This window comes from Rhinoderma darwinii, chromosome 6, assembly GCF_050947455.1.
Source record: "Rhinoderma darwinii isolate aRhiDar2 chromosome 6, aRhiDar2.hap1, whole genome shotgun sequence".
Lineage (NCBI taxonomy): Eukaryota > Metazoa > Chordata > Amphibia > Anura > Rhinodermatidae > Rhinoderma > Rhinoderma darwinii.
In genome coordinates this window covers 143613165-143635512 of record NC_134692.1, presented here as the reverse complement: position 1 = coordinate 143635512, position 22348 = coordinate 143613165, and the positions used below count along the sequence as shown (strand labels likewise).

The following is a 22348-nucleotide window of genomic DNA, read 5'->3' as shown; positions in this document are numbered from 1 at the left end:
CCTCCTCCAGTCCCTCTCCCCTCACACCTCCTCCAGTCCCTCTCCCCTCACACCTCCTCCAGTCCCCCTCCCCTCACACCTCCTCCAGTCCCCCTCCCCTCACACCTCCTCCAGTCCCTCTCCCCTCACACCTCCTCCAGTCCCTCTCCCCTCACACCTCCTCCAGTCCCTCTCCCCTCACATCTCCTTCCTCCAGTCCCTCCCCCTCACACCTCCTCCAGTCCCTCTCCCCTCACACCTCCTGCAGTCCCTCTCCCCTCACACCTCCTGCAGTCCCCTCTCCCCTCACACCTCCTCCAGTCCCTCTCCCCTCACACCTCCTCCAGTCCCTCTCCCCTCACACCTCCTGCAGTCCCTCTCCCCTCACACCTCCTGCAGTCCCCTCTCCCCTCACACCTCCTCCAGTCCCTCTCCCCTCACACCTCCTCCAGTCCCTCTCCCCTCACACCTCCTGCAGTCCCTCTCCCCTCACACCTCCTCCAGTCCCTCTCCCCTCACACCTCCTCCAGTCCCTCTCCCCGGCTGTCACTAGTCACCTGACTAAAATATTTAACCTCTCTCTTTCCTCTGGTATCTTTCCCTCCGCTTTTAAACATGCCATTATAAACCCATTACTGAAAAACCAACTCTTGACCCATCCAGCGCTGCCAACTACCGACCAGTCTCTAATCTGCCCTTCATCTCCAAACTCCTGGAACACTCGGTCTACTCTCGCCTTATCCGCTATCTCTCTGCTAACTCCATTCTTGACCCCTTACAATCTGGTTTCCGCACTCAACACTCCACAGAAACTGCCCTTACTAAAGTCTCAAATGATCTCTTGGCGGCTAAATCGGACGGTAAATCCTCTCTCCTGATTCTTTTGGATCTCTCGGCCGCCTCTGACACTGTAGACCACAAACTCCTACTTAACATGCTCCACTCTATTGGCCTCCAGGACGCGGCTCTCTCTTGGTTTTCCTCCTATCTCTCTGACCGCTCATTCAGTGTTACATTTGCTGGTTCCACTTCTTCTCCTCTTCCCCTTGATATCGGGGTTCCTCAGGGATCAGTCCTAGGTCCACTCCTCTTTTCTCTCTACACAGCTCCTATTGGACAAACCATCAGCAGATTTGGCTTCCAGTACCATCTCTACGCTGATGACACCCAATTATATACCTCTTCCCGTGACATCACCCGCACTCTAATACAAAACACCAGTGATTGTCTGCCCTCTGTCTCTATCACTACCATCACTCCCGGGCAGCACGCCCTCTGTCTCTATCACTGCCATCACTCCCGGGCAGCACGCCCTCTGTCTCTATCACTACCATCACTCCCGGGCAGCACGCCCTCTGTCTCTATCACTGCCATCACTCCCGGGCAGCACGCCCTCTGTCTCTATCACTACCATCACTCCCGGGCAGCACGCCCTCTGTCTCTATCACTACCATCACTCCCGGGCAGCACCCCGTCTGTCTCTATCACTACCATCACTCCCGGGCAGCACGCCCTCTGTCTCTATCACTGCCATCACTCCCGGGCAGCACGCCCTCTGTCTCTATGACTACCATCACTCCCGGGCAGCACGCCCTCTGTCTCTATCACTACCATCACTCCCGGGCAGCACGCCCTCTGTCTCTATCACTGCCATCACTCCCGGGCAGCACACCCTCTGTCTCTATCACTACCATCACTCCCGGGCAGCACGCCCTCTGTCTCTATCACTACCATCACTCCCGGGCAGCACGCCCTCTGTCTCTATCACTACCATCACTCCCGGGCAGCACGCCCGCTGTCTCTATCACTACCATCACTCCCGGGCAGCACGCCCTCTGTCTCTATCACTACCATCACTCCCGGGCAGCACGCCCTCTGTCTCTATCACTACCATCACTCCCGGGCTGCACGCCCGCTGTCTCTATCACTGCCATCACTCCCGGGCAGCACGCCCTCTGTCTCTATCACTGCCATCACTCCCGGGCAGCACGCCCTCTGTCTCTATCACTACCATCACTCCCGGGCTGCACGCCCGCTGTCTCTATCACTGCCATCACTCCCGGGCAGCACGCCCGCTGTCTCTATCACTATCATCACTCCTGGGCAGCACGCCCGCTGTCTCTATCACTACCATCACTCCCGGGCAGCACGCCCTCTGTCTCTATCACTACCATCACTCCCGGGCAGCACGCCCTCTGTCTCTATCACTACCATCACTCCCGGGCAGCACGCCCTCTGTCTTCATCACTACCATCACTCCCGGGCAGCACGCCCTCTGTCTCTATCACTACCATCACTCCCGGGCAGCACGCCCGCTGTCTCTATCACTACCATCACTCCCGGGCAGCACGCCCTCTGTCTCTATCACTACCATCACTCCCGGGCAGCACGCCCTCTGTCTCTATCACTACCATCACTCCCGGGCAGCACGCCCTCTGTCTCTATCACTACCATCACTCCCGGGCTGCACGCCCGCTGTCTCTATCACTGCCATCACTCCCGGGCAGCACGCCCTCTGTCTCTATCACTGCCATCACTCCCGGGCAGCACGCCCTCTGTCTCTATCACTACCATCACTCCCGGGCAGCACGCCGTCTGTCTCTATCACTACCATCACTCCCGGGCAGCACGCCCTCTGTCTCTATCACTACCATCACTCCCGGGCAGCACGCCCTCTGTCTCTATCACTGCCATCACTCCCGGGCAGCACGCCCTCTGTCTCTATCACTACCATCACTCCCGGGCAGCACGCCCTCTGTCTCTATCACTGCCATCACTCCCGGGCAGCACGCCCTCTGTCTCTATCACTACCATCACTCCCGGGCAGCACGCCCTCTGTCTCTATCACTACCATCACTCCCGGGCAGCACCCCGTCTGTCTCTATCACTACCATCACTCCCGGGCAGCACGCCCTCTGTCTCTATCACTGCCATCACTCCCGGGCAGCACGCCCTCTGTCTCTATGACTACCATCACTCCCGGGCAGCACGCCCTCTGTCTCTATCACTGCCATCACTCCCGGGCAGCACGCCCTCTGTCTCTTTCACTGCCATCACTCCCGGGCAGCACACCCGCTGTCTCTATCACTACCATCACTCCCGGGCAGCACGCCCTCTGTCTCTATCACTGCCATCACTCCCGGGCAGCACGCCCTCTGTCTCTATCACTATCATCACTCCTGGGCAGCACGCCCGCTGTCTCTATCACTACCATCACTCCCGGGCAGCACGCCCTCTGTCTCTATCACTACCATCACTCCCGGGCAGCACGCCCTCTGTCTCTATCACTACCATCACTCCCGGGCAGCACGCCCTCTGTCTCCATCACTACCATCACTCCCGGGCAGCACGCCCTCTGTCTCTATCACTACCATCACTCCCGGGCAGCACGCCCGCTGTCTCTATCACTACCATCACTCCCGGGCAGCACGCCCTCTGTCTCTATCACTACCATCACTCCCGGGCAGCACGCCCTCTGTCTCTATCACTACCATCACTCCCGGGCAGCACGCCCTCTGTCTCTATCACTACCATCACTCCCGGGCTGCACGCCCGCTGTCTCTATCACTGCCATCACTCCCGGGCAGCACGCCCTCTGTCTCTATCACTGCCATCACTCCCGGGCAGCACGCCCTCTGTCTCTATCACTACCATCACTCCCGGGCAGCACGCCGTCTGTCTCTATCACTACCATCACTCCCGGGCAGCACGCCCTCTGTCTCTATCACTACCATCACTCCCGGGCAGCACGCCCTCTGTCTCTATCACTGCCATCACTCCCGGGCAGCACGCCCTCTGTCTCTATCACTACCATCACTCCCGGGCAGCACGCCCTCTGTCTCTATCACTGCCATCACTCCCGGGCAGCACGCCCTCTGTCTCTATCACTACCATCACTCCCGGGCAGCACGCCCTCTGTCTCTATCACTACCATCACTCCCGGGCAGCACCCCGTCTGTCTCTATCACTACCATCACTCCCGGGCAGCACGCCCTCTGTCTCTATCACTGCCATCACTCCCGGGCAGCACGCCCTCTGTCTCTATGACTACCATCACTCCCGGGCAGCACGCCCTCTGTCTCTATCACTGCCATCACTCCCGGGCAGCACGCCCTCTGTCTCTATCACTGCCATCACTCCCGGGCAGCACGCCCTCTGTCTCTTTCACTGCCATCACTCCCGGGCAGCACACCCGCTGTCTCTATCACTACCATCACTCCCGGGCAGCACGCCCTCTGTCTCTATCACTGCCATCACTCCCGGGCAGCACGCCCTCTGTCTCTATCACTGCCATCACTCCTGGGCAGCACGCCCGCTGTCTCTATCACTACCATCACTCCCGGGCAGCACGCCCTCTGTCTCTATCACTACCATCACTCCTGGGCAGCACGCCCGCTGTCTCTATCACTACCATCACTCCCGGGCAGCACACCCTCTGTCTCCATCACTACCATCACTCCCGGGCAGCACGCCCTCTGTCTCCATCACTACCATCACTCCCGGGCAGCACGCCCTCTGTCTCTATCACTGCCATCACTCCCGGGCAGCACGCCCTCTGTCTCTATCACTACCATCACTCCCGGGCAGCACGCCCGCTGTCTCTATCTCTACCATTACTCCCGGGCAGCACGCCCGCTGTCTCTATCTCTACCATCACTCCCGGGCAGCACACCCGCTGTCTCTATCTCTACCATCACTCCCGGGCAGCACGCCCGCTGTCTCTATCTCTACCATCACTCCCGGGCAGCACACCCGCTGTCTCTATCTCTACCATCACTCCCGGGCAGCACGCCCGCTGTCTCTATCACTACCATCACTCCCGGGCAGCACGCCCGCTGTCTCTATCTCTACCATCACTCCCGGGCAGCACACCCGCTGTCTCTATCTCTACCATCACTCCCGGGCAGCACGCCCTCTGTCTCTATCACTACCATCACTCCCGGGCAGCACGCCCGCTGTCTCTATCACTACCATCACTCCCGGGCAGCACGCCCGCTGTCTCTATCACTATTATCACTCCCGGGCAGCACGCCCTCTGTCTCTATCACTGCCGTCACTCCCGGGCAGCACGCCCTCTGTCTCTATCACTACCATCACTCCCGGGCTGCACGCCCTCTGTCTCTATCACTGCCATCACTCCCGGGCAGCACGCCCTCTGTCTCTATCACTACCATCACTCCCGGGCAGCACGCCCTCTGTCTCTATCACTATTATCACTCCCGGGCAGCACGCCCTCTGTCTCTATCACTGCCATCACTCCCGGGCAGCATGCTCTGATCCACTCTCGTCTTGACTCCTGTAACTCATTACTAGTCGGTCTTCCCCTCTCCAATCTATCCTCAATGCAGCAGCCAGGCTCATATATCTGACCAACCGCTACACCAACACCTCTACCCTGTGCCAGTCACTACACAGCTACACCAATGCCTCTACCCTGTGCCAGTCACTACACCGCTACACCAACGCCTCTACCCTGTGCCAGTCAGTACACCGCTACATCAACGCCTCTACCCTCTGCCAGCTACTACACCGCTACACCAATGCCTCTACCCTGTGCCAGTCACTACACCGCTACACCAACACCTCTACCCTGTGCCAGTCACTACACCGCTACACCAACACCTCTACCCTGTGGCAGTCACTACACCGCTACACCAATGCCTCTACCCTGTGCCAATCACTACACCGCTACACTAATGCCTCTACCCTGTGCCAGTCACTACACCGCTACACCAATGCCTCTATCCTGTGCCAGTCACTACATCGCTACACCAATGCCTCTACCCTGTGCCAGTCGCTACACCAATGCTTCTACCCTGTGCCAGTCGCTACACCGCTACACCAATGCCTCTACCCTGTGCCAGTCACTACACCGCTACACGAACGCCTCTACCCTGTGCCAGTCACTACAACGCTACACCAACGCCTCTACCCTGTGCCAGTCACTGCACCGCTACACCAATGCCTCTACCCTGTGCCAGTCACTACACCGCTACACTAACGCCTCTACCCTGTGCCAGTCGCTACACCGCTACACCAATGCCTCTACCCTGTGCCAGTGACTACACCGCTACACGAACGCCTCTACCCTGTGCCAGTCACTACAACGCTACACCAACGCCTCTTCCCTGTGCCAGTCACTACACCGCTACACCAATGCCTCTACCCTGTGCCAGTCACTGCACCACTACACCAACGCCTCTACCCGGTGCCAGTCACTGCACCACTACACCAACGCCTCTACCCTGTGCCAGTCACTGCACCGCTACACCAACGCCTCTACCCTGTGCTAGTCACTGCACCACTACACCAACGCCTCTACCCTGTGCTAGTCACTACACCGCTACACCAACGCCTCTACCCTGTGCCAGTCACTGCACCACTACACCAATGCCTCTACCCTGTGCCAGTCACTACACCGCTACACCAACGCCTCTACCCTGTGCCAGTCACTACACCGCTACACCAACGCCTCTACCCTGTGCCAGTCACTACACCGCTACACCAACGCCTCTACCCTGTGCCAGCTTCTACACTGGTTGCCTATCCCCTTCAGAATTAAATTCAAACTTATTCCTCTCACCCACGACGCTCTCCCCAGTGCTGCACCTCCTCACATCTCCTCCCTCATCTCTGTCTACCTCTGTACCCGCGCTCTTTGTTCTGCCAACGACCTCAGATTAACATCCGCCATAATCCGAACCTCCCACTCCCGTCTCCAGGATTTCTCTCGTGCTGCACCCGTCCTCTGGAATGCGCTACCCCAGACAATCAGATTAATTCCCAACATCCACAGTTTTAGACGTGCCCTGAAAACACATTTTATTAGACCGGCCGATAACATCCCCAAATCTAACTCCTTAACCTGCTCCCCTATGACATCAGTCATGAGAACTTGACCCCCTCATCAGCCGTCACCCCCACACTCCCTGCACCCTAATACACTGACACTGGCTGGTGACGGCTCCTGCAGCTTTATGTTACTGCCCCATGTGTATAAAAGATGGCCGGACCATTGGACTTCAGCATGTTTTACACTTTGTGTCTCCCTTATTTCCTCATAGATTGTCAGCTCTTGTGATCAGGGTCCTCACTCCTCTTGTTTGAATTGTAAATGAGTTTTGTCACTATGTAATGTCTGATATTGTCTGTTCATGTTCCCCCTGATCTGTAACGTGCTGCGGAATATGTTGGCGCTAAAGATTATTATTATTATTAACACTTTATTACGCCTGATTTTCTTACCTGCGCTGGGAATGTGTTGCGCTCCACCTGCACTGCGGTTACTCCAGGCCCCTGACTGCTCCGGATCTGGGAGATACAATAAGAAAACACAGGGAGCATATAAAATGTGAAGCGCACGGAGACCCCCACCAATGATTTTCCCTATAAAATAACCTGATATAATGGATGAGCTGATACAGACCTGAGTGACAGTCCTGAGACATCACCCCCATATCCCTCAGGACGGGACTCAGAGAATTCCAGCCAAGAAGACACCCAGAAAATAACAGCGTTTCCACTAAGGCTGAGCTCAGCACCCACAGCCGCATGATGTGCCCCATCTTTCAGTATGCAGAGATGATAGTGCAGGCAGTATATAGTAGATTGCAGGCAGTATAGAATAGATCTCCGATGATGTCTGATCTGCAGGATCGCAGGCAGTATATAGTAGAGTGCAGGCAGTATATAGTAGATTGCAGGCAGTATATAGTAGATTGCAGGCAGTATATAGTAGATTGCAGGCAGTATATAGTAGATTGCAGGCAGTATAGAATAGATTGCAGGCAGTATATAATAGATTGCAGGCAGTATATAGTAGATTGCAGGCAGTATATAATAGATTGCAGGCAGTATATAATAGATTGCAGGCAGTATATAATAGGTCTCCTCCGGTGATGTCTGATCTGCAGGATCGCTGTCTATTACGAGGATTATTGGTCTCCTATATGTTGCGCTCTGCGTATTGTGTGAAGTCTGTTGTGCTCCTGGGATTGTGCGTTGCACTTGTGGCATAACCGGTGTTTACAGATGACACATCTCCAATCCTGACCCACAACTAAATAAAGCCAATCATGGGTGATCGGAGGGGGTGCCGGAGTGTGTACAATACAGGAGCACCATAAACATACACAAACAGCCTATCTATAGACTACGACTGGAACACTGGAACGCCTCAATATAATAGCAAGGTGGAAGGAAAGGTTAAGCTTGTCCCTGGGATCTGGTGGGTGATGATGTCACTCTCTCTGGGGCTCCCTTACACCCCCTATTTCTGAAAACACTCCTTTTTTCAGGGTGGTATTTAGAATTTTTGGTTTCTTCACTTTCTTTTCACTTACAGGGGGTGGAAATCCCTTTCTTGACACAGGTCTCCTGGGGACTCGTTGGTTGGTCACAGAGTCCCACAACTGGGACCATCCACTGTTATTACCAAGGGGGGAAAGTTAAGCATGTCGTGGTACCTACTTAAATTACTGACACCAATAGTCTTCAAGAGTCACTCATTGCAGTGGCCTTCCCCGACGTGGGACACCCCCTCCCTCCCGTTTTACCGCTACCACGGTATAGGGAAAGGGACTGTCCAAAGTTCTGCAGTCCACTACACGTTTCAGTGACTTTTAAAGGGAAAGACATAGGAGGTTTTGGTAGGAGGGGAAGGTTTTAGGAGTCCCTGGTTTGGTTAAGTTCCCACCTCCGCTTCTAAAAATAATGCAATATATTATTACAGTCTAGTATTAGTATATTATATCCACACAAGTCCATATATATCAGTTACATGCACTGGATCCATTTGCTCCTTGAGGTTTTCCAATGGGGAAAATAATCAAATACTGACAATAGAGATAAACCCCGCCACTGCTATGGAGCCCAACAAGAGGAGATCGCACCCCCTTCCATCCCAGAAAATGGCGCCTGCCACTTTAATTAAAGGGACATGTAATTACTATTAAAACTGCCATGTCCTGAAGTGTCATTAGTCAGACGTCGGTCTCGCACCTTCTTCTATATATTGTGTAATATCTGCGGTTCAGTTATTAGAACTTTTCAGCTGCCTCAAACGGAAAGGAAGCCCCGTCAGCAGTTTCTGCGGAACAAACACATTTGTTGTTTTTTTTCTTTTTAGACTTTAATGGAAACAATTCTCCTTTTGTGTATAAAAGAAATGAAATCATGCATAAAATATTATGGAAAACATAGAAGTCCAGTTAACTAAATAAAATAATTGTAAAAATTATGACATTAAATAAAAAAATAACAGGTTCAAAGAATAAGATACAAAGATCACATCAAAATATAAAATATAAACAAATAAAAATATAAAATATAAATAATAAATCTATAAAATAACATGAAACAAAAAATGTAAACCGAGATCCAACAATCACATAAATCAGATCCAACAATCACATAAATCAGATCCAACGATCACATAAATCAGATCCAACAATCACATAAATCAGATCAAATCTCAAATATATAAATATTCAACTAAAGACGCTAAACATTTAAATGTAAACATTTCATAAATAAAATAATGCTCGTATTTATAAAATGACATCAAATAATTCTCATCAAAAATCAGACACAACAATCAAATAAATCAAATAGAAAATATGTAATGTGACTCTTGTGAATGGAGTTCTGACCGGAGAACACAAAATGAACAAACAATTAGGAATATTAGTTAATAAATCACAAAAATAAAATAAACATTTTACAAAAGTAAAAATAAAAACAACAAACTGTAGGAACATTTGGTCTATTTCTTCCGCCCCTCGGGCTGTGTTCACACTACAGTACATTAGTGATGTGTGTTGGGTGTATGCACCACCCAATTCTCCCATCGTGTGTATAAATATATATATATGTGCCCATTGATATATCCAGCAATTGTTGACTACGCTTTATAATACAATTGTATACAAAAAAGATATAGCCCCCAGTTTACACTTGTTTTTACAATGGGAGTCAATCAAAGACGTATGCATATATAACGCTATATTCCATATCACACACAGTATATAATGCTATATTACATATCACACACAGTATATAACGCTATATTACATATCACACATAGTATATAACGCTATATTACATATCACACATAGTATATATAACTCTATATTCCATATCACACACAGTATATAACGCTATATTCCATATCACACACAGTATATAATGCTATATTACATATCACACACAGTATATATAACGCTATATTACATATCACACATAGTATAGAACGCTATATTCCATATCACACACAGTATATATAACGCTATATTACATATCACACATAGTATATATAACTCTATATTCCATATCACACATAGTATATATAACTCTATATTCCATATCACACACAGTATATATAACTCTATATTCCATATCACACACAGTATATATAACTCTATATTCCATATCACACATAGTATATATAACTCTATATTACATATCACACATAGTATATAACGCTATATTCCATATCACACACTGTATATAACGCTATATTCCATATCACACACAGTATATAACGCTATATTACATATCACACACAGTATATAACGCTATATTCCATATCACACATAGTATATAACGCTATATTACATATCACACACAGTATATAACGCTATATTCCATATCACACATAGTATATAACGCTATATTCCATATCACACATAGTATATAACGCTATATTCCATATCACACACAGTATATAACGCTATATTCCATATCACACATAGTATATAACGCTATATTACATATCACACACAGTATATAACGCTATATTCCATATCACACATAGTATATAACGCTATATTCCATATCACACATAGTATATAATGCTATATTCCATATCACACATAGTATATAACGCTATATTACATATCACACACAGTATATAACGCTATATTACATATCACACATAGTATATAACTCTATATTACATATCACACATAGTATATAACGCTATATTACATATCACACACAGTATATAACACTATATTACATATCACACACAGTATATAACGCTATATTACATATCACACACAGTATATAACGCTATATTACATATCACACACAGTATATAACGCTATATTACATATCACACACAGTATATAACGCTATATTCCATATCACACATAGTATATAACGCTATATTACATATCACACACAGTATATAACGCTATATTACATATCACACATAGTATATAACGCTATATTACATATCACACACAGTATATAACACTATATTCCATATCACACATAGTATATAACGCTATATTACATATCACACACAGTATATAACGCTATATTCCATATCACACATAGTATATAACGCTATATTCCATATCACACATAGTATATAACGCTATATTACATATCACACACAGTATATAACGCTATATTCCATATCACACACAGTATATAACGCTATATTCCATATCACACATAGTATATAACGCTATATTACATATCACACACAGTATATAACGCTATATTCCATATCACACATAGTATATAACGCTATATTCCATATCACACATAGTATATAATGCTATATTCCATATCACACATAGTATATAACGCTATATTACATATCACACACAGTATATAACGCTATATTCCATATCACACATAGTATATAACGCTATATTCCATATCACACATAGTATATAACGCTATATTACATATCACACACAGTATATAACGCTATATTCCATATCACACATAGTATATAACGCTATATTACATATCACACACAGTATATAACGCTATATTACATATCACACACAGTATATAACGCTATATTACATATCACACACAGTATATAACGCTATATTCCATATCACACACAGTATATAACGCTATATTACATATCACACACAGTATATAACGCTATATTCCATATCACACACAGTATATAACGCTATATTACATATCACACATAGTATATAACGCTATATTACATATCACACACAGTATATAACGCTATATTACATATCACACATAGTATATAACGCTATATTACATATCACACACAGTATATAACGCTATATTCCATATCACACACAGTATATAACGCTATATTCCATATCACACATAGTATATAACGCTATATTCCATATCACACACAGTATATAACGCTATATTACATATCACACATAGTATATAACGCTATATTACATATCACACACAGTATATAACGCTATATTACATATCACACATAGTATATAACGCTATATTACATATCACACACAGTATATAACGCTATATTACATATCACACACAGTATATAACGCTATATTACATATCACACACAGTATATAACGCTATATTACATATCACACACAGTATATAACGCTATATTACATATCACACATAGTATATAACGCTATATTACATATCACACATAGTATATAACGCTATATTCCATATCACACACAGTATATAACGCTATATTACATATCACACATAGTATATAACGCTATATTCCATATCACACACAGTATATAACGCTATATTACATATCACACACAGTATATAACGCTATATTACATATCACACACAGTATATAACGCTATATTCCATATCACACACAGTATATAACGCTATATTCCATATCACACACAGTATATAACGCTATATTACATATCACACATAGTATATATAACGCTATATTCCATATCACACACAGTATATAACGCTATATTACATATCACACACAGTATATAACGCTATATTCCATATCACACACAGTATATAACGCTATATTCCATATCACACATAGTATATAACGCTATATTACATATCACACACAGTATATAACGCTATATTACATATCACACATAGTATATATAACGCTATATTCCATATCACACACAGTATATAACGCTATATTACATATCACACATAGTATATAACGCTATATTACATATCACACACAGTATATAACGCTATATTACATATCACACATAGTATATAACGCTATATTACATATCACACACAGTATATAACGCTATATTACATATCACACATAGTATATAACGCTATATTACATATCACACACAGTATATAACGCTATATTCCATATCACACATAGTATCCACTTAGTTCTGTATTATACACACGTCTGATTTTGTGTCTTTTACCGAAACATTGTTCCTTCAGCAGAGAGATTGTGATGTACTTCTCTACTTCCCCATGAAACAACAGACGGGATTCTCGTGGTCTCGGGGCAGGGGGCGGCTGGTTTCTTATTACACACAATGTAAATATTATCTTCCATCACTGACACCTGACAGAAACAAGATTTGCTCCCAGTGTGACCAGAGTTCTGTTTCACAGTTTGACAATATTATTTGTACGGCAGTAATACTTGAGAAGGGCATGGAGGCTTTATTTGGACAGAGTATAAAAATATAGGCACGTGTAAGAATGAGAGAACAACTTATTGAAGCTGAAAAAGTATAAATATAGTGGTATACAAAAACATTGTGACCATAGTGCAAAAATACTAAAAAGTTATCAGCCCATATGATGAAGTCCTTTGGTTCAGATCAGCCGGTGAGACATCACTTTTTCCGGACTCGGAATCTGAGGAACTTCGGCAGAGACCCAGGTGGAATGTCAGTCGGCGCTTGGATTACGCCTGATGCGACGTTTCGGGGGACCTCCCCCTTTCTGAAGCCCTATGTATTGTAAGGTCTATTAATAATTTTCTATACCGGCATTATTTGGACACCATGTAGATATTACTTGGCACTGTGTAAAAATATTAGATCAGGATTGTATGGAAGTTTTACTTGAGCAGTAGACAGATAGATAGAGAGACGGACATTAGATAGATATCGATAGGTATATAAATATTAGATAGATAATATAGAATATACCCACATAATCTCAATATAATAACTACTTCAAGGATGTTGGTTTCCGCTTATTCACTACCCTAGACCACCAGGGACACTGTCATTAACTCCTCTATTGCAGACCACGCAGGATGCTGACTATGACCCTCTTCATTACTCGAGGCAATCAGTTGTTAGGAAACGTCCGTCACTTTTAGGTTGTCATGACTACTAGCCAAGTTTCTGGGTGGCCGTGGTTTGAGATGCAGAGCCAATCTGTCTTCTCTGTCTGCAACCTATCAGGTCCAAGGGTGGAGTGTTTGAGTCTGTTCAGTTTCTTGTTTGTTGCTTGTGATTTTCTTGTGAATGCATGTGTCTGATCAAGCTCCTGGTTACACCCTGAATCACCTTGACTACTTGGACTCTTTGTACTGGACTTCGGCTTTGTCTTTGGATTTACCCTCTGCTCACTGATTTGGACGTTCTGCTCACAGCTGGTTTCTACCTCTGCAACTCCTGGTATTCTTCTGCTTGAATATTACCCCTCTGGCTTGTCTGGTTATCTGTTCTAGTATTGCCCGCATTGCACTGTATTCTGTTACTGCAACCTGGGTTCTATGTGGCCAAATCCAACCTGCCTTGCGGTGGGCTCTGGTGAAGACCATAGAGTAGCCTTAGACTCTGCTGACCAGAGTGGTGATGGACTTGAGGTAGCGGATTTACCTGTATGTCTGATCCAGACAGTTTTCAGCTGCCTTTGGGGAATTGCTCAAGTAGTGATTACATGACACCAATATTATTACCATTACCTCCTTCATCCCATAAACCACTTGTAATAAAATGTATTAACCCCAGGGCCACCCTAGACCCCTCAGAGATGCATTGCAAACCTGGGGAGGAGTTTAGAGCTCACTGAGCAAACACAGGCTGGGGCGAGATGGAGGTGGGTGGAGGGGGACCAGTGAGATGGAGGTGGGTGGAGGGGACCAGTTAGATGGAGGTGGGTGGAGGGGACCAGCGAGATGGAGGGGGGTCATCGAGATGGAGGTGGGTGGAGGGGACCAGCGAGATGGAGGGGGGTCATCGAGATGGAGGGGGGTGGAGGGGGACCAGCGAGATGGAGGTGGGTGGAGGGGACCAGCAAGATGGAGGTGGGTGGAGGGGGCAACGAGATAGAGGTGGGTGGAGGGGGCAGTGAGATAGAGGTGGGTGGAGGGGGGCAGGCTCAGGATCCAGAGATTAGTAGCTGGGTAACAGTTAGAGGAAGAGGTAGGGGAAAAAGTGCCTGGGGAGGCTAATCCTGAACTGACACAACCTAGTAAATATGACTGTTTGGCTGTTATTAGGGATGCAAGTCCAGGGCCGGCATCACAACAGCGGGGCCGGCATCACTACAGTGGGGCCGGCATCACCACAGCAGGGCCGGCATCACCACAGCAGGGCATTGCTCCTAGCAACCAGGACAAGGACTACTGTAAGAAGGATGGAATAGAAGTGCAGCAAAGGTCAGACAGATGCTGGTGCTGAGGGATTCTATTATTTAGCGGACAGATAAGGTCATCTGTCGCCGGAACCGTGAATGCTAAACAGAGTGTTGTCTGCCAGGTGATCAGGTTCGGCATATTGTGGATGCTATAGACAGATGGCTGGGGAAGATGGTACACATCGGTACAAATGTCAAAGTCAGGCTTCGTTCCAACGTTCCGTCTGAGTTTTCCATCAGAACGGAGCCCTGACTGACACAAACGGAAACCAGAGGCTTCCGTTTGCATCACCATTGATTTCAATGGTGACGGATCCGGTGCAAATGGTTTCCGTTTGTCTCGGTTGTTCTGACGGAATGAATAGCGCAGTCGACTATGGTATTCATTCTGTCAAAATGACGGAACCCCTGCACAACCGAGCACATTCAAAACACTGACGGCCGAGGGCTCAGAAGAAGCGTCGCAGACCTACAAAGATCTCAATAGGAAACGTAAAAATGAAATCAAGTTACAAATCGCTAACAATATTAATATGAATCCCAAAATGTTTTATAAATATAATAAATCCAAAAAGAAGAAATCTGATAACATCGTCCCGCTTAGAGATGAGCACGGGAATATAAGTGTAGAGGACATTAGCCGGGCTGAGATATTAAACACGTACTTCTCCTCGGTGTTCACTGATGAGCTGCCAGGAACAGATATTCAGGGGGACAGTGATAAAGGTCCCCCCCACCCGATATTACCTGCTTAACACAGGAGGTATGGCTGCATCTGAGCAAATTAAATATTGATAAACCCCCCGGCCCAAACGACATTCATCCACGAGCATTAAGGGGATTGAGTTCAGTATTGGATAGACCGTTGTATCTCATCTTCTTAGACTCTTGTAACAGGATCAGTGCCACAGGATTGGAGGCGGCTGATGTTGTAGGGTAAAAAGGTGGAACCAGGTAACTACCGTCCAGTAAGTCTGACATCTGTGGTATGTGAAATATTAGAAGGTATTCTAAGAGAAGAAATACAAAAGTAAATAGCGGAGAAAAGTCTAATAACTGATAACCAGCCTGGATTCATAAAACCGGTCGTGCCTCACCAACATGCTCGGCTTCTATGAGAAGGGAAGTGCAAATCTGGATATTGGTCATACGGCTGATGTGATTTTATATGGATTTTGCAAAAGCATATGATACTGAATCACACAACAGTCTTGTTCTTAAGCTGCAGACACAGGGACTGAGGGAACGTGTATGCAAGTGGGTAAAGAATTGGTTAAGGGACAGAAAACAAAGTCGTTATAAACGGAAATTTACTCAAAATGGGTTGATCAGCAGCGGGGACCACACGGATCGGTAGTGGGAGCTGCGGGGGCCACAAGAATCTTTGTTAGGTCCAATTATTTTTAATCTCTTTATTAATGACCTTGTGGATGGGACTGATAGCAAGGTGTCCGTTTTTGTTGACAATACAAAACTTTGTAGGATACTTAATACTCAACTTGACTTTAAAATATTACATTAAGACCGAGATAAGCTGCAGCAAAGGCACAAACATGGCGGATGAAATTTAATGTTGATAAAGGAAGCAATAATAGCATTAATTCATATACATTAAATGGAATAAAACTGGAGATAACGGAATCAGAGAAGGACCTGGGAATTCTGGTAACAAATAAGCTAAGCAGCAACACTCAATGTCAGGCAGCAGCTGCAAAAGCAAATAGGATATTAGGGTGTATAAAAAGAGAGATTAAAAACCTGTGATTCAAGTGTAATATTAACCCTCTATAATGTAATAGCACCCCCTCTATAATGTAATATCACCTCCTCTATAATGTAATATCACCTCCTCTATAATGTAATATCACCCCCTCTATAATGTAACATCACCTCCTCTATAATGTAATATCACCTCCTCTATAATGTAATATCACCCCCTCTATAATGTAATATCACCTCCTCTATAATGTAATATCACCTCCTCTATAATGTAATATCCCCCTCTATAATGTAATATCACCTCCTCTATAATGTAATATCACCTCCTCTATAATGTAATATCACCTCCTCTATAATGTAATATCACCTCCTCTATAATGTAATATCACCTCCTCTATAATGTAATATCACCCCCTCTATAATGTAACATCACCTCCTCTATAATGTAATATCACCTCCTCTATAATGTAATATCACCTCCTCTATAATGTAATATCACCTCCTCTATAATGTAATATCACCTCCTCTATAATGTAATATCACCTCCTCTATAATGTAATATCACCTCCTCTATAATGTAATATCACCTCCTCTATAATGTAATATCACCCCCTCTATAATGTAATATCACCTCCTCTATAATGTAACATCACCTCCTCTATAATGTAATATCACCTCCTCTATAATGTAATATCACCTTCTCTATAATGTAATATCACCTCCTCTATAATGTAATATCACCCCCTCTATAATGTAATATCACCTCCTCTATAATGTAATATCACCTCCTCTATAAATGTAATATCACCCCCTCTATAATGTAATATCACCTCCTCTATAATGTAATATCACCCCCTCTATAATGTAATATCACCCCCTCTATAATGTAATATCACCTCCTCTATAATGTAATATCACCTCTATAATGTAATATCACCTCCTCTATAATGTAATATCACCTCCTCTATAATGTAATATCACCCCCTCTATAATGTAATATCCACCTCCCTCTATAATGTAATATCACCTCCTCTATAATGTAATATCACCTCCTCTATAATGTAATATCACCTCCTCTATAATGTAATATCACTCCTCTATAATGTAATATCACCTCCTCTATAATGTAATATCACCTCCTCTATAATGTAATATCACCCCCTCTATAATGTAATATCACCTCCTCTATTAGTAATATCACCTCCTCTATAATGTAATATCACCTCCTCTATAATGTAATATCACCTCCTCTATAATGTAATATCACCCCCTCTATAATGTAATATCACCTCCTCTATAATGTAATATCACCTCCTCTATAATGTAATATCACCTCCTCTATAATGTAATATCACCTCCTCTATAATGTAATATCACCTCCTCTATAATGTAATATCACCCCCTCTATAATGTAATATCACCTCCTCTATAATGTAATATCCCCTCCTCTATAATGTAATATCACCCCCTCTATAATGTAATATCACCTCCTCTATAATGTAATATCACCTCCTCTATAATGTAATATCACCTCCTCTATAATGTAATATCACTCCTCCTCTATAATGTAATATCACCTCCTCTATAATGTAATATCACCTCCTCTATAATGTAATATCACCTCCTCTATAATGTAACATCACCTCCTCTATAATGTAACATCACCTCCTCTATAATGGTAAATATCACCCCCTCTATAATGTAATATCACCCCTCTATAATGTAATATCACCCCCTCTATAATGTAACATCACCTCCTCTATAATGTAATATCACCTCCTCTATAATGTAATATCACCTCCTCTATAATGTAATATCACCTCCTCTATAATGTAATATCACCCCCTCTATAATGTAATATCACCCCCTCTATAATGTAATATCACCTCCTCTATAATTTAATATCACCTCCTCTATAATGTAATATCACCTCCTCTATAATGTAATATCACCCCCTCTATAATGTAATATCACCTCCTCTATAATGTAATATCACCCCTCTATAATGTAATATCACCTCCTCTATAATGTAATATCACCCCCTCTATAATGTAATATCACCTCCTCTATAATGTAATATCACCTCCTCTATAATGTAATATCACCTCCTCTATAATGTAATATCACCTCCTCTATAATGTAATATCACCTCCTCTATAATGTAATATCACCCCCTCTATAATGTAATATCACCTCCTCTATAATGTAATATCGCCTCCTCTATAATGTAATATCACCCTCCTCTATAATGTAATATCACCTCCTCTATAATGTAATATCACCCCCTCTATAATGTAATATCACCTCCTCTATAATGTAATATCACCTCCTCTATAATGTAATATCACCTCCTCTATAATGTAATATCACCTCCTCTATAATGTAATATCACCCCCTCTATAATGTAATATCACCTCCTCTATAATGTAATATCGCCACCTCTATAATGTAATATCACCTCCTCTATAATGTAATATCACCCCCTCTATATCACCTCCTCTATAATGTAATAGCACCTCCTCTATAATGTAATATCACCCCCTCTATATCACCTCCTCTATAATGTAATATCACCTCCTCTATAATGTAATATCACCTCTATAATGTAATATCCTCCTCTATAATGTAATATCACCCCCTCTATAATGTAATATCACCCCTCTATAATGTAATATCACCTCCTCTATAATGTAATATCACCTCCTCTATAATGTAATATCACCTCCTCTATAATGTAACATCACCTCCTCTATAATGTAACATCACCTCCTCTATAATGTAACATCACCTCCTCTATAATGTAATATCACCTCCTCTATAATGTAATATCACCCCCTCTATAATGTAATATCACCTCCTCTATAATGTAATATCACCTCCTCTATAATGTAATATCACCTCCTCTATAATGTAATATCACCTCCTCTATAATGTAATATCACCCCCTCTATAATGTAATATCACCCCCTCTATAATGTAATATCACCTCCTCTATAATGTAACATCACCTCCTCTATAATGTAATATCACCTCCTCTATAATGTAATATCACCTCCTCTATAATGTAATATCACCTCCTCTATAATGTAATATCACCTCCTCTATAATGTAATATCACCTCCTCTATAATGTAATATCACCCCCTCTATAATGTAATATCACCCCCTCTATAATGTAATATCACCTCCTCTATAATGTAACATCACCTCCTCTATAATGTAATATCACCTCCTCTATAATGTAATATCACCTCCTCTATAATGTAATATCACCTCCTCTATAATGTAACTATCACCTCCTCTATAATGTAACATCACCTCCTCTATAATGTAATATCACCCCCTCTATAATGTAATATCACCTCCTCTATAATGTAATATCACCTCCTCTATAATGTAATATCACCTCCTCTATAATGTAATATCACCTCCTCTATAATGTAATATCACCTCCTCTATAATGTAATATCACCCCATCTATAATGTAATATCACCCCCTCTATAATGTAATATCACCTCCTCTATAATGTAATATCACCTCCTCTATAATGTAATATCACCTCCTCTATAATGTAATATCACCCCCTCTATAATGTAATATCACCTCCTCTATAATGTAATATCACCTCCTCTATAATGTAATATCACCTCCTCTATAATGTAATATCACCTCCTCTATAATGTAATATCACCTCCTCTATAATGTAATATCACCTCCTCTATAATGTAATATCACCCCCTCTATAATGTAATATCACCCCCTCTATAATGTAATATCACCCCCTCTATAATGTAATATCACCCCCTCTATAATGTAACATCACCTCCTCTATAATGTAATATCACCCCCTCTATAATGTAATATCACCTCCTCTATAATGTAATATCTCCTCTATAATGTAATATCACCCCCTCTATAATGTAACATCACCTCCTCTATAATGTAACATCACCTCCTCTATAATGTAATATCACCTCCTCTATAATGTAATATCACCCCCTCTATAATGTAATATCACCCCCTCTATAATGTAATATCACCTCCTCTATAATGTAATATCACCCCCTCTATAATGTAATATCACCTCCTCTATAATGTAATATCCCCTCCTCTATAATGTAATATCACCCCTCTATAATGTAATATCACCTTCTCTATAATGTAATATCACCTCCTCTATAATGTAATATCACCTCCTCTATAATGTAATATCACCCCCTCTATAATGTAATATCACCTCCTCTATAATGTAATATCACCTCCTCTATAATGTAATATCACCTCCTCTATAATGTAATATCACCTCCTCTATAATGTAATATCACCTCCTCTATAATGTAATATCACCCCCTCTATAATGTAATATCACCCCCTCTATAATGTAATATCACCTCCTCTATAATGTAATATCCCATCCTCTATAATGTAATATCACCTCCTCTATAATGTAATATCACCCCCTCTATAATGTAATATCACCCCCTCTATAATGTAATATCACCCCCTCTATAATGTAATATCCCCTCCTCTATAATGTAATATCCCCTCCTCTATAATGTAATATCACCCCCTCTATAATGTAATATCACCCCCTCTATAATGTAATATCACCCCCTCTATAATGTAATATCACCCCCTCTATAATGTAATATCCCCTCCTCTATAATGTAATATCCCCTCCTCTATAATGTAATATCACCCCCTCTATAATGTAATATCACCCCCTCTATAATGTAATATCACCTCCTCTATAATGTAATATCACCTCCTCTATAATGTAATATCACCTCCTCTATAATGTAATATCACCTCCTCTATAATGTAATATCACCTCCTCTATAATGTAATATCACCTCCTCTATAATGTAATATCACCTCCTCTATAATGTATATCACCTCCTCTATAATGTAATATCACCTCCTCTATAATGTAATATCACCCCCTCTATAATGTAATATCACCCCCTCTATAATGTAATATCCCCTCCTCTATAATGTAATATCACCCCTCTATAATGTAATATCACCTTCTCTATAATGTAATATCACCTCCTCTATAATGTAATATCACCCCTCTATAATGTAATATCACCCCCTCTATAATGTAATATCACCTCCTCTATAATGTAATATCACCTCCTCTATAATGTAATATCTCCTCCTCTATAATGTAATATCACCTTCTCTATAATGTAATATCACCTCCTCTATAATGTAATATCACCTCCTCTATAATGTAATATCACCTCCTCTATAATGTAATATCACCTCCTCTATAATGTAATATCACCTCCTCTATAATGTAATA

The 22348-nt window shown here is 43.4% G+C and overlaps 1 protein-coding gene across 1 annotated transcript in view; it reads right to left on the bottom strand.

The window, feature by feature from the left end:
* LOC142656691 (large neutral amino acids transporter small subunit 4-like) overlaps positions 1–7544 on the bottom strand; it is a 35688-nt gene extending 28144 nt beyond the window's left edge. Inside the window, exons 1-2 of the mRNA XM_075831616.1 lie at positions 7406–7544; positions 7225–7290 (exon numbers count right to left, since the gene is read on the bottom strand). Coding sequence (XP_075687731.1) covers positions 7225–7290; positions 7406–7544 — 205 coding nt within the window. The remainder of the gene's footprint in view (positions 1–7224; positions 7291–7405) is intronic.
* Between the last annotated feature and the right edge of the window lie 14804 nt (positions 7545–22348).